At 50.4% G+C, this 14,554-nt stretch overlaps 1 protein-coding gene and 1 pseudogene across 1 annotated transcript; both read right to left on the bottom strand.

Annotated features, from left to right (window-relative positions):
* Positions 1–4,606: 4,606 nt before the first annotated feature.
* LOC134206259 (peroxiredoxin 2-like) lies at positions 4,607–5,160 on the bottom strand (annotated as a pseudogene).
* Positions 5,161–12,194: 7,034 nt separating this feature from the next.
* On the bottom strand, positions 12,195–14,230 carry LOC134206258 (uncharacterized). Its single transcript, XM_062681952.1, has 4 exons — positions 14,064–14,230; positions 13,628–13,847; positions 12,683–13,581; positions 12,195–12,534 (listed from the first exon to the last, which is right to left on the bottom strand). Exons 1-4 carry the CDS (start codon positions 14,228–14,230, stop codon positions 12,195–12,197), a joined length of 1,626 nt encoding a protein of 541 aa, XP_062537936.1.
* Between the last annotated feature and the right edge of the window lie 324 nt (positions 14,231–14,554).

Below are 14,554 nucleotides of genomic sequence, written 5' to 3'. Positions count from 1 at the left end.
ACCAAAGCGTTCATGTAAGGTTTTTATTCCGGCCAGACGGTGAACCTCGGATGTTCTTGTCCTGGGAGGGGTGTTGAGGATCATCCTCAGGTATTTGTTTTGGACCCGTTGAAGTTTGAGGTGGTGGGTTTTAGCGCAGCTCTCCCAGACCGGCATGCCGTATTCGATCACAGGGAGGATGATTTGCTTGTAGACAGCAAGCTTATTTTTCAGGGACAATGACGACCGGCGGTTGATCAAAGGGTACAGAAGTTTCAACAAAACGTTACACTTTGTCACCGTTTTGTCAACCTGTTGCCTGAAAATTAGCTTGCTGTCGAGGGTCAAGCCAAGGTAGTCGCCCTCATTGGCCCATTCCACAGTCGTGCCATTGAGGATGATTTTACAGTCCCCAGGCGGAACAAGTTTAGGGGATTTGGAGTGGGGGAAAATGATGACCTGGGTCTTCGCCGCGTTGATACAGATCTTCCAGCTGGTGAGGTACTCTGTCAGGGCATCCAGGCCTCGTTGGAGTTTTGCCACTAGCGCTCTGATCACTCTACCGTTGTAGACGATGGATGTGTCATCTGCGAACAGAGACAGAATGCCGCCTTCTGGAGGTTCTGGCATGTCGGAGGTGAACAGATTGAAAAGCAGGGGCCCGAGGATACTGCCCTGGGGAACGCCTGCGACGATGTTGTGCGCATTGGAACTCGCTCCGCTGATTGAGACCCGGAATGTCCTTGCCGACAGGTAATTGTTGATGATTTTCACCAGGTAGCTGGGAAGATTGTAGCGTTGTAGTTTGTACACCAGGCCATCATGCCATACATTGTCAAATGCCTTCTCGACATCGAGTAAGGCCATGGCGGATGTTTTCGAGACAAACTTGTTCCGTCTGAGGACGTTGGTAACTCGGGTCAGTTGGTGTACAGTTGACCGACCGCGTCGGAAACCAAACTGTTCCTCGAGCAAGATGTTGAGATTTTCGGCAGACTCAAGTAACCGGTGATGAATAGCTTTTTCGAATAGCTTGGATAATCCTGAGAGAAGGCTGATGGGACGATAGCTTTTGGGTGAGGAAGGATCCTTCCCAGGCTTCCGGATGGGGATGACTTTCGCTGACTTCCAGGACGATGGGAAGTAGCTGAGCCGGAGACACTGGTTAAAGATCAGCGAGAGGTGCTCAAAGAACGGAGCACTCATCCCTAGTAGCACAGTTCAGATTGATTTGGTTGCAGCAACTCCAATGTGACTGGATTTGGTCGCATATGAGTTGCAGTGACTGATATGTGACAAGTGTGCTACTCGGGATGTGTTTGAGCTCGAGATTCAGGATGCTGTCGAAGCCTGGGGCCTTCATGTTCTTCGACGATTTGATATAGGCCGTCAATTCGCCAGCTGAGATCTCCAACTCCTCCGAGAAGTCGTTGGGAATCAAATGGATGTTGTTAGCATGCTCGTTGACGGCTGCTTCGTGTGGACTGACGATGTTCTGCCCAAGATTGTGTGAGCTGACGAAGTGACGACCTATTTCAGCGACCTTCTCTGCAGGAGTTATCAAGCTATCCTTAGAGCCATTGTTGACTAGTGGGATCAAAGATGGAATGGGCCGAGGCTTGGATTTTAGAATTTTGGTCATTTTCCAGAACGGCTTAGCATAATCTGGGAGAGTGCGGATCTTATTCGAGAAATCGTTATTTTTGAGGTCCACCATTCTGGCCTTGATAATTTTTGTGATTCGATTGGAGCGTGCCTTAAGCTCAGGCAGTCCAGTACGCTGAAACTGCCTGCGAGTGACATTCCGCAATCGAATCAAATCTTTGGTGAGTGTATCGATGTTTAAGGAGTTGCTTACCTGCCGAGCCGTCGGTACGTGTTGCTTTCGGGCCGCCGTGATCGCCTCCTCGACAGCGCACAGCTGGCGGTCGATACTTTCCGGCGTCTCCGGACGCACCTCGTAGTCGACGGTGTTATCGACGCACTGCTGGAACCGCTGCCAGTTCACTCGGTGGTAGTTCCGCCGTAACTGCTGGTGCCGATTGACCGAGGAGCCCAGTTCCGCTACCACCGGATAGTGATCCGAACTGAGCTCCTGGTAGACGACCGGCTGCGAGGCGTGGTCACTCAGGTTTGTTATGTAGAGGTCGAGGGTTGCGTGGACACCGGACCGACTCAGCCGAGTGGGGGAATCCGGGCTCAAGATCGTGTAGTGGCCTTCCTCCATGTCGTTGCTCCAGATGGTGCCGTTTCGATTGCCGCGACTGTTGCCCCAGGCTTGATGTTTGGCATTCAAGTAGCCGGCAATGATATACTGGCCTTGCCTCCGCGTCAGCTTGACGATGTCCCTCCGAAGGGCAGCCGATGATCCATCGCCGGCTTTGGCTTGCGTTGGACAGTACGCCGCAATGAGCGCGATTGTGCCGACCGAAGTGGTGATTTCGACACCGATAGCCTCGATGACACTGAACTGGAAGCTTGGAAGCAGACGACAGTTGATGTTGTAGCGAAGAGCGATGGCCACACCACCTCCCATGGTCGGCCGGTCGAGTCGCACGATGCGGAAGTCCGGGATGTTGACGTTCACCTCCGGTTTTAGGTGCGTTTCGGTGATGAACGCCACGTCTATTTCCTTCTCCTCAAGAAAATCCTTCAGCTCGATTGATTTGCTCTTTAGCGAGCAAGCGTTCCAGTTGACCAGGCCCACCCTAGCAGCCATTTTCAATGATGAACATGCCAAGTGTGAAGACCTGGTCGAATCGGGTTTTGCAGCCGCGCAGTCGAGTGGCGAGCTGCGCGAAGATCGGCATCAGTTGCTCCGGAGTGTACAGCGGGGCAGATTCTTCCGGTGGGACGGCTTCGTTCTCCGACTGCCGACGGAACCCAGGAGGAGGAAGCGGAGCCATTCGCTGGTGGATGGTGCCGACGATGCTGGAGCTTGGACCGATGCAGCTGCCGCTGCCAGTCGCTTGTGCGGCTGTAGCGGTGGGAGTATTGGAATCACACGACGGGGAGCCGGGATAGCTGGAAAGTTCACCTCGTTGATTACAGGAACACGGTTCTTCTTCGGAATGGTCCTGGTGGAAGCCTTCTTCCGGATTTCCAGGAACTCGGCTCGCTTTGGGCAGCCCTTTGTGGTGGCCCGATGTTTGTCGCCACAGTTGGCGCACTTGGGATCGGCCACCTCCATTTTGTCGCACTCGTCCGTCGGATGGGGTTCGCCACACTTGTTGCAGCGCGGCTTCATGCGGCAGTTCCTGGTGCCGTGCCCGAAATTGAAGCAGTTGGTGCATTGCGTGACATCGCGGTGCACTGGCCGATATCGCTCCCAGTCAACGACGGTGTAATTTATAACGCCAACCAGCTTCAGGTCCTTCCAGGTAGTGGAGCCGTGCTCCAGATGGATCAGGTAAAGCTGGTCGCGATATTTCCTCGCCTTGTCGTGACGAGCGATCTTGTGGACGGCTACTGGCTTCAGTCCGCAACTTTCAAGCTCTGCTTGGAGCTCTTCCTCCTTCATGTCGTGAAGTCCTCGCAGCAAAGCCTTGAGCGGTTTCGTTCCGGGGTGGTCATGAGTGTAGTACTCATACTTGTGGACCTCGAGGAACTCCACGACGGATTGATGATGGTCCCTGTTGGCCGGCATCACTTTCACGCCCTCGCTGCAGAGCCGAAAAGTACATTTCAGCCCCTTAGCGATCAGCTGGCGAATTTTTGGGCGTAAATCCGGCGGATCGCCCTTCACAAACACGGGCGGGCACTTCTCCTTCCGCTCCGGTTGCACCTGCGGCAGCTGCGATCGCTGCTTCTTCCTCTTTTTCGGCGGATTTCCGGCGTCATCAAGCGGCAACGGCGAAAACACGTTGCTCTGCAAAAGCTGCTTGGAGGGGTTACTCGCGCCTCCAAGAGCAGTGCGCTTAGGCACTTTTCCAGCGACCGAATCGGCCACCGAGCCTCCCATGACGGGTCCGGGAGAAAATAACGCCAACGCGACAAGCGAAAACGTAAACAGCGAAAGAACGAGAAAAACACTTCGAAAAAATGCGCGAGCAAAAAACACGTCCGTACGTGTTGCTGTCTCGAACTGGAATGAGATGACTCGCACACGGCAGGCACTGCTTATTTTATACACAAAGAAAATCTTCCGGTAGACCCAAAGGCCCGTGACATACCGCATTCTGATGTCCGTGTTAGGAATGCACAGGATTGGTTACATATGAAATTTTGTCTGGCTTTGACAAGAATTGAAATTCTCAGTAGCTAATCGTTAATAATCTTAAGTTTCAATAAAATAGGCAAAATGGTGGAGAGTGTCCAAGTCGATTGATATATAATTCTTAAAAATCCATTGAAAGATAAAGGTGCTAGTAACGTTCAAAATCTTCCCTTCCAGCGTAACGCTCTCGATTTCCAAAAATTTAAATGACACCCAGTATAGTAAAGAAAGACGTACGTCCTACGTCAAAACAATACTATTTATTGCCCTTGTTCTTCCGTTTCGGACTGTACTGGAGCATAGGAGTGCCTCAGTTATTAGCTGATGTTTGATATAATCTAATGATAAAACAAAAAGTGACTCTCGCTACAACCAGGCAGCCTGTTTTCAGAGAGAATCACTCAAAACCACTCAATACGCATCGAGGCCATACATCGAATAATTAGTGGCATTTTGTGTTGGTTCAACAAGGATATACAGCTGCAGAGTATTAACTCTATCACAACAGCTTCTTAATGCTATTTTACGGTATACAATATTATTGGGTATGTTTAGTTAGCATCGTTGAAATATTTCTTAGACTTCTTCGGATCGGCAACCAGGGTCTTGGATCCTGGCTTCCAGTTGGCGAGGCACACCTCATAGTGCTCGTCGGTGAACTAGAATGCCTGCACCAGACGGAGAGTCTCGTCAACGCTGCGTCCCACGGGCAGCTCGTTGATGGTCGCCTGGCGGAGATTCTGCTTACCATCGATGATGAACAGTCCACGGAATTGGACGCCGCTCTCCTCCTGGAGCACTCCGTAGTCGCGAGCGATCTTCATCGACTTATCGGCCAACAGCAGAATTTGCAGCTCACCGAGGTCACCCTGCTTGCGTGGGGTGTTGATCCATGCCAGATGGGTGAAGTGGCTGTCGGTTGAGCATCCAATTACGTGGTGGCCGATCTTCTGGAATTCCGGAATTTCAACATGAGCGTTGAAAGTTGTTCATTTAGTAGCTCTTACAGGTTGTATCGACGTCATTAAGTGGTCGTACCATGGTTATATCTTGGTAGCATGTTTTATGTGAGACTTGAAGTGTATTATAAAACCGTTGCTCCTGCACTAGAACGCATATCAGGTTTTAATGATCACAATAAACCTGGGCCAACTGACCATGACATGGTTTCATAGCGGTCTACAAGAGGATGTGAGAACTGGGAAGTCTGCATGGGAGGTTTTGAGATTAGGTTTTGAAGTACGCTATAAAACTCTGATAAAACCTCGATTCTTACTTGGGATATTTACCTGTCGTGGCATTTTGTTAGTGGCATTAGATAGGAGAAGAGCGCCAAGGCAAAAACTGCCGCTCATGAGCCGAAATGGCCATAAGAGTATGCAGAAGACTCCGCAGCTCACCAGCGTCATGTTCGTTACATGGGTTAGCTTAGTATCCATGACATGACGTCTTTGTACTATAATTAATTTGTGAAAATAATTATATAAACTTTCTGTCACGCTTTTTGTATGCTCCTAGTGCAGTGGTCCCCAGCATGCTTACTACACCCGATTCTTTGTTACAATTTTTTTACAAAATGCAAAATGGAGCAACTTTGCAAATAAATTGGGTGGGATTTTTTTACACGGCCGTGTATCGGGTGTATCGAGGGCCGCATTGCAATTTAGAACTGTTGAAGCGGGCCGCAGAAATATTTGTTTTTTTTTTTCAATTTGTTTATTTCAAGCAGAATTTCAAAGTATGGTACAAAATTTTGTATAAAAATAAAATTTCAACATATATTATTATTATATTATGTATTATTTTTTTGAATAGCAAACTTGTAAGGACATTTAATTCTGTAGATTTTATCGCCATAGCTGACTATAAGTCAATATTAGTGTTTCTGCTCTTTCAGACTTGACAAGAGGAAGTTCTTGTGTAACCCCATCTTTTTTTAAGTTGGCAGAAAGTATTCTAAACTATTTTTCTTAATGATCTAATGATCATATACACTGACCCCACAATCATGGGTCACACACTAATATGGGTCATTTCCATTTGATCAACATGCAAAATGGAGTGACTAATTATTGTTACAAAGCGACCCATGTATGTGGGATCAGTGTAAATTTATTTTTTTGAAAATAATTGTACAATATAAGTTATTGTACAAATAACTACAGCATGCTTCAAAAATGTTTTTGAAGCCAGGCGAACATGCCAGCAGTATTGAATAGAAATAGGGTAAATCTGCATTCTGAACTTTGCTTTCATTTTTTCCTATCAGTTGAATTTTCTGAAACCTTTTGTTCATCAACATCGGAACTTGAAAAACTCTTGATTTCATTCAATATTTTCCGTAGCTTAACCCTCTTCAACCCAATTTGTTATCGCTACAAATCACTATTTTGCTCTCCAAAATCGATCTAAAAACGGTTGGGCCTTAAAAATTAAAAAAAAAAATGGTGGTTCAACAACATGAGTGGTAGGTACGAGCTTACAGAATCCTTAAATGCAACGAAAAAAAGATACAATGAAAATCTTCTTCTATCATGCAATGCTTAACATTGGGCCACATGTAGTGCATTCCCTGAAATCCTTCGCGGGCCGCAGGAAAAGGCTTGGTGGGCCGCACTTTGGGGATCACTGTCCTAGTGTATGCACTGTCACATAGTCGAGACCCCCTCTCCATGGGCGTAGCCAGGATTTCGAGAAGTGGGGGGGCAACTTTTTTGGTCTTCTAAATCGTAGTTTTATAGTAGTTTTATAAAAACACATGAATATTAACACATGAAACCAAATCCAAACCAAATCTAAACAATAATGATTAAAACAATAATGGATTTAAAAATGCGTGATTTATTGCTCATCAGATATTTTTAAATAAAGTGACAAAAATATTAACTAACTTAGTATTCAGAAAGAATATAAAATCGGTTATAACAATTATTATGAAAATCCTGCATTCTTCCATAAGTTTAAGAAAACTAGAACCATACATCTGAATTTCTAAACAAATCCTCTCTGAAATAATATTTATTATAAAATAGGGAAAAAAAAATCAATATGCAAGCTTTCTCCAGGAATTCCTTCGACAATTATTATTATTATTATCATCTTTATTTAAGAGGTTTTCAGCCCTTGGCTGGCTCACCTCTGGTATCAGAAAAAAAATATATAAAGGATATTACATTATTATTATTTATTTAATCAGACTAAGGCCGAAGTGGCCTGTGCGGTATATAAGAGTCTTCTCCATTCGGCTCGGTCCATGGCTACACGTCGCCAACCACGCAGTCTACGGAGGGTCCGCAAGTCATCTTCCACCTGATCGATCCACCTTGCCCGCTGCGCACCTCGCCTTCTTGTGCCCGTCGGATCGTTGTCGAGAACCATTTTCACCGGGTTACTGTCCGACATTCTGGCTACGTGCCCGGCCCATCGCAGTCGTCCGATTTACGCGGTGTGAACGATGGATGGTTCTGCCAACAGCTGATGCAATTCGTGGTTCATTCGCCTCCTCCACGTACCGTCCGCCATCTGCACCCCACCATAGATGGTACGCAGCACTTTCCTTTCGAAAACTCCAAGTGCGCGTTGGTCCTCCACGAGCATCGTCCAGGTCTCGTGTCCGTAGAGGACTACCGGTCTAATTAGCGTTTTGTAGATTGTCAGTTTGGTACGGCGGCGAACTCTATTCGATCGGAGCGTCTTGCGGAGTCCAAAGTACGTACGATTTCCAGCCACTATGCGTCTCCGAATTTCTCTGCTGGTGTCATTTTCGGCAGTCACCAGTGAGCCCAAGTACACAAATTCTTCTACCACCTCGATTTCGTCACCACCGATGCAAACTCGCGGTGGGTGGCTCACATTGTCTTCTCTTGAACCTCTGCCTATCATGTACTTCGTCTTCGACGTGTTGATGACTAGTCCGATCCGCTTAGCTTCCCTCTTCAGTCTGATGTAGGCTTCCTCCATCTTCTCAAAGTTACGTGCCATAATATCTATGTCGTCGGCGAAACCAAATAGCTGGACGGACTTATTGAAAATTGTACCACTCGTGTTAATCCCTGCTCTCCGTATTACCCTTTCAAAGCGATGTTGAATAGCACACACGAGAGACCATCACCTTGCCGTATCTCTCTGCGCGTCTCGAAGGGACTCGAGAATGCCCTGAAACTCGAACTACGCACATCACCCGATCCATCGTCGCTTTGATCAACCGTGTCAGTTTATCCGGAAAACCGTGTTCGTGCATTAGCTGCCATAGCTGGTCCCGATCGATTGTATCATATGCGGCTTTGAAGTCGATGAATAGATGATGTGTGGGCACGTTGTATTCGCGGCATTTCTGCAGTACTTGGCGAATGGCGAACACCTGGTCCGTGGTGGAGCGTTCGCCCATAAAACCCGCCTGGTACTGCCCCACGAACTCCCTTGCAGTTGGTGCCAGTCGACGGCATAAAATTTGGGAGAGTACCTTGTAGGCGGCGTTCAGCAATGTGATTGCGCGGTAGTTGCTACAATCCAGCTTATCGCCCTTTTTGTAGATGGGACACACGACACCTTCCATCCACTCCTGCGGCAAAACTTCCTCCTCCCAAATCTTGGTAATGACCCAGTGCAGCGCTCTAGCCAGTGCCTCACCACCGTGTTTGAATAGCTCTCCCGGTAGTTGGTCAACCCCAGGGGCTTTGTTGTTCTTCAGCCGGCCAATCTCCTCCTGGATTTCCTGTAGATCCGGAGCCGGTAGAATTATGTCCTGCGCGCGTTCTCCCAGGTCCATCACCATATCGCCATCTTCGTCTGCCACATCGCCATTCAGGTGTTCATCGTAGTGCTGCCGCCACCTTTGGATCACCTCACGCTCGTTCGTAAGAAGGTTCCCGTTTATGTCCTTACATATATCAGGCTGTGGCACGTGGCCCTTACGTGAACGGTTTAACTTCTCATAGAACTTTCGTGCGTTATTAGCGCGGTACAGTTGCTCCGTTTCTTCACGGTCTCGATCTTCCTGCTGGCGCTTTTTCCTCCGGAAAATCGAGTTTTGTCTGTTCCGCGCCTGTTTATATCGTGCCTCGTTCGCCCTCGTGCGGTGTTGCAGCAATCTCGCCCATGCTGCATTCTTCTCTTCCACTAACTGCTCACATTCGCCGTCATACCAGTCGTTTCTCTGATCCGGGGGCACCGTGCCAAGTGCAGCGGTTGCGGTGCTACCAATGGCGGATCGAATATCTCTCCAGCCATCTTCAAGAGACGCTGCGCCTAGCTGCTCTTCCGTTGGAAGTGCCACTTCCAGCTGCTGCGCGTATTCTTGGGCTAGTCTACCATCTTGTAGCCGCCCAATGTTAAGCCGCGGCGTCCGACTTCGACGCGTGTTGTACACTGTCGAGAGTTTTGAGCGCAGGCATACTGCAACGAGGTAGTGGTCGGATTCAATATTCGCACTGCGGTAAGTGCGGACGTTCGTGATGTCGGAGAAGAATTTACCGTCGATTAGAACGTGGTCGATTTGGTTTTCCGTTTCTTGGTTAGGTGATCTCCATGTGGCCTTGTGGATATTGCGGGGAAAGAAGGTGCTTCGGACTACCATTCCGCGGGAGGCTGCGAAGTTTATGCATCGATGGCCGTTGTCATTCGATACGGTGTGCAGACTATCCGGTCCGATGACCGGTCTTTACATTTCCTCCCTTCCTACCTGTGCGTTCATGTCACCGATGACGATTTTGACGTCCCGCAGTGGGCATCCATCGTATGTCTGCTCCAGCTGTGCGTAGAACGCTTCTTTCTCGTCGTCGGGTCTCCCTTCGTGTGGGCAGTGCACGTTGATGATGCTATAGTTGAAGAAACGGCCTTTAATCCTCAGCTTGCACATCCTTGCGTTGATTGGCTGCCACCCAATCACGCGTTGGCGCATCTTACCCAGCACTATGAAGCCGGTTCCCAGCTCGTTGGTGGTGCCACAGCTTTGGTAGAAGGTAGCCGCTCGATGCCCGCTTTTCCACACTTTCTGTCCTGTCCAGCAAATCTCCTGCAGCGCCACGACGTCGAAGTTGCGGGGATGTAATTCATCGTAGATCATCCTGTCGCAACCTGCGAAACCTAGCGACTTGCAATTCCATGTTCCAAGCTTCCAATCGTGATCCTGTATTCGTCGCCTAGGTCTTTGCCGATTATATCGAGTCGCATTATCTCTTATATTGTTCGTAATGATTGGTTTTCTAGGCGGCTTATTGGGCCAGCGCAAACCTCCTGTCTCGTCGGAGGGCCGTCGTGTCAGGGCTGTTTAGCGTCCCACCTAACACCAGGACTTGGGCTTGTGCGCTTTGAGCGGCACACGGTCGCTTTGGTGGGGCCTACTTGCGGATACATGCAGCTTTTTATAGAGGTTTAACAGGGCCCACTGTCAAACCCCACCACATCCTAGGCAAGCCCCACAACTCGCAGATGGCCTGGGGAGGGATCGTCAAGCCCTTGGATATTACATATCATTTGTTTTTAATAAAAAAGGAGATCTTCAGTGTTCCATCATGGATGATGCGTATTCCGGAGGGTGTCCATTGTCGTTGCGGGGTCTATTGGGGTTCCAGGGTTAGTTCGATTTGTGTTCCATTTTTTTTGACAGAGTAGTCCAATTTCGTTGCCGGGTCGGTTTATTTTCGAGGGGTTCAGGTCGTGTTCCATGGTTTCTTGAGAATAGTCCAGTTTCGATGCGGGGATCTTCATTCGTTGGGTTGTCGTGGTGTGATGCCAGGTTTTCTATTATATTCTAGTGTAGAAGTAGGCGTCTTTGAGGAAGTTGATTGTGTTCCTCTCGTCCAGCGGGTTGTTTTGCAGGGCCGAGTAGGCATTGGAGATGTTGTTGGTGCGGGCTGTGTGGTAGATCGGGCATGAGCCGAAGATGTGGTTGATGTTCAGAGTGCAATCACACTCCTCGCATCTGTTATGTAAGCTGGTGCCACCCAAGTTATGGGTGACGTTGGTGTGGCCCGTTCTCAGCCTGGAGAGCACCACTTGCTCGCGACGGTTGTCGCTGTCGTTGCCTGGTAGGGTCGAGTTCTTCAGCATGCGACAGAAGTTTCTCTGCCGTCACCAGTCGTTTGCCCATGCTGTGGCGATTTCTGTTTTTACCCACAGCACGATGAGGATCGGCAGTGTGCTGGGTATGGTCATGGCCCTGAAGATTGCGGCTGCTTCAGCTGAGTAGACCGTGCAGTCGGTACGATTCATCGAGGGTGGAGGAGTAAATTCCGATGCCGACTCTGCTGGCAGTCTTGGACCCGTCCGTGAATCGGATGTCGTGTTTCTGGTACCTTTCCCGGATGCGGTTTTTGAAGGTTTCGCAGAGGTTGTGGAGAGCCGTGTTGGCGTTGTCGTTGAAGTGGTCGTGGTTTCGGCTTGCTTTTGTTCTCTCGGAGTGACCGATGGCCCTGCTGCAGAGGGCGGCGGTGGCTTGGAAATGGAAGGGTAGCACACCGGCCTCGGCGCAGGCCACATCCGCCGGGGTCGACGAGAGCAGTCCGTAGACTATCCGGTTAGTCCTGTTATATGTTGGCCCTGGCAGGGCGATGAGGTTGTCAAGGTTGAGGCTGCTCAGCTCGATGCCGTAGAGGAGTCGGCTGCAGATGATTGCATTCGCTACTCGGAGCCGCGTTGGGCGGTCGCTCATAGATCTTCTTTTTGAAATGCTCTTTACGATGTTGATTCTGGATGCATTCTGGAAGTTTGGTTTCCTACCAGGACCCTAAAGGTTCGGTCTGATAGGAAATTTTTGATGAACTGCAACATGTTGCCGGTGATCCCCCACGACTTCAGTTTTTTTAGTACACCGGGTGTCCAGGTGCGGTTGTACGCCTTCGAGAGGTCTAACGATGCCATTTCGACGTGGTGCTCTTTCCTTCTTGCGTCGTCCAGTATTTGACCCAGTGCGGCGAAGTAGGTGTTGGTACCCTTGCCTGGTCGGAACGCTTGTTGCCTGTTATCCAGGTGGCCGCCTTTCTCCAGTAGCTCGATGAGCCTACTGCTGATTGGCCATTCTCTCCATTATCTTGGAGACTACGCTGGTGAGGGCGATGGGTCGGTAGTTGGGGACGTCGTTGGGAGAGCCGCGGCCTTTCGGAATGGGCACGACGAAGCTGGACTTCCATTGTGTCGGGAGTGTTCCTTCTTGCCACTCCTTGTTGATGGAGCTGAGGACGGTGGTTTTTCCGCCGACGGGCAGGTGCTTCAACATGGGGTAGCCCAGGTCGTCGGGGCCGGCTGACTTGCCCTTTCCCTTCTGGAGGGCGTACTCCAGCTCAGCGAACGTGAAAGGCCTGTTGAATTCTTCTCCGCTGTCGGGTGGGATCTGGATCGCACTGATTTCCGAGGATGGGTCTCAGTGTGTTTTCCGGAAGTGATCCGGGTACTCCAGGTACGATGCGTGTCTTCCAAATTCGTCAGCCAGGGCGTCCGCTACGGCGGAGGGGTCGCGTTGTACGGTGCCGTTGATCTTGAGGGAGATGCCTTTTGCATTTGCGCTTGCCTTGGAAGCAATTCACTCGACGCCAAAGCTCGGCGGAGGGTTGGTTGCTGTTGATTCCGTCCAGAAAGTTTGTCCAGCTTTTCTCTTTTTCTTCCCTGATGGTTTGCCGGCACTCGTTGCGGGCGGCTTGGTAATCCGTACGGAGTTCTTCGAGGTCAGGGTGTCCTGCTTGCAGTCGGTCTTTTCCCCTTTTTAGCGCTCGGAGAGCTTTGCGCCTACGCTTGACGGCTTTCTTGGCGGTGTCGTTCCACCAGTGTACCGCCTTTCGTCCTGGGTTGGGGCTCGATTTTGGTATGCAGCTTTCGGCCGCTCGGAGGATGACTTCGGATAGCTCTGTTGCTGATGTTGGTGGATTTGCTTCCAGCTCGGCCTCGACTACTCGTTGGTAGCCGTCCCAGTCGGCGCGATCGTATAACCACCTCGGTCTTCTGTAGATTTCTTCAGGTTTGCCGTTGAGCGCCAACATGATGGGCATGTGGTCGCTTCCTCGCGGGTCATCGTCCGAGGACCAGAGGAGCTTGCCTACAATAGCGCTCGACGCTAGCGATACGTCGATGGCTGACTCCGTTGTTCCACGCCGGAAAGTGGGTGAGCCATCATTGAGAACGGTTAGACCCGTATCCGAAGCAGCGCTGAAAACTAGTTTGCCGCGGGTGTTGTCGGAACGGCTACCCCAGGAGTGGTAGTAGCCGTTCACGTCTCTGAGAATAAGCACCGGGGCTGGTAGGCTTTCGAAGGTACCCACCAACTTGTTGCGTAAGTCGTTGTGTTTCCCATTCGGAATGTATAGGGATGCGATGGTTAGTGGAAATGACCATTCGACTCTGACGGCTACCATCGGAATTTCCAGCGTCGACGAGTATTTCTGTGGTGGGGATGTCTTTTAGCACGCCAACAGCAGCCGATTGGTAGGCGTTCTGGATTACGTCCGCGAACCACTTATAGCGACCGCCGAGAGCGCGGTCCATGGCAGTTGGCGTGGTCCTGTGGATTTCCTGGAGTGCTATGGCCAGAGGTTCGGAATTGGCTACTAGCAGTTCTAGGTCGCAGATGTTGTTGAAAAACCCGTTTAGATTCCACTGCAGTGCCAGAGTGGTACGCGGCGGGCTGGTGCCGCGCTGGTGCGCTGCTCTGTACGGTGTTGTTCTGGTACGGGGCGTTGGTGGGTTGTTACCGGATGGAGAGGTCCGAGGAAACGTTGTGGGTGGCGTTGCTGGTGAGGAACCCGCAACCGGCAGAGATGGGGAGGGCGACGGGAAAAATGGGGTGATAGACCAGGTTTGTGGTGGGGGTGTGCTCCCCCCCCAGAGCTCTTCCGGAGGCAGATCCCTCGCCATGGTCGTCTGTGGTGGCCGTACTTACGTGGGAAGGAACGGGCAGGATGACGGCGTTGGGGCCGTATCTTCTCCAATGGAGTTTCTCATAGAGAGAGGCAGACGTTGATTCAGCTTCGAGTGGAGGGAAGATAGATGCTTCGTCCGCAGTGGCAGCTCTTTTACCTTGCGCTTGACTGATGGAAGGTATTGCATCCCACGTCGTCCGTCGGGGAATAGAACTTCATCCCGAGAACGCCAACTGTTCTGCGCTTGACTCCATCGGTGTCCCTCGCAGATCTTGTCTTGTCCTGGCTGGCAGGGTCAGCGTCCGAGCGCCGGAGGTTGTCCGCCAGTTCCGGTAGGGGTGTAACTTCCGCACTGACGGGCCCCGGCTACTCGGATGCTCAACTGCGGCCATTATGTTGATGGTGGTGGGTGTTGGTGGTCGTGGAGTGACAATGGGTGGGCTTTCTTGTTCTTGGTCGGTGTTGGTCTCGACTTGGGTGTTGCTGGTTGAGACGAGTGGGATGCGTGGTG

The sequence above is a fragment of the Armigeres subalbatus genome, chromosome 1 (assembly GCF_024139115.2).
Source record: "Armigeres subalbatus isolate Guangzhou_Male chromosome 1, GZ_Asu_2, whole genome shotgun sequence".
NCBI lineage: Eukaryota > Metazoa > Arthropoda > Insecta > Diptera > Culicidae > Armigeres > Armigeres subalbatus.
This window is presented reverse-complemented; position numbering and strand designations above follow the sequence as displayed.

Excerpts from the sequence above, each read along its gene's own strand:
- LOC134206258 (XM_062681952.1), bottom strand. The coding sequence starts at position 14,230 with ATGCAATACCTTCCATCAGTCAAGCGCAAGGTAAAAGAGCTGCCACTG. Across the intron at positions 13,848-14,063 it reads TCCTGCCCGTTCCTTCCCAC|AACAACACCGTACAGAGCAG; the intron begins GTAAGTACGGCC and ends GCCCCGTACCAG. Across the intron at positions 13,582-13,627 it reads GCTATAAGTGGTTCGCGGAC|ACATCCCCACCACAGAAATA; the intron begins GTAATCCAGAAC and ends GCGTGCTAAAAG.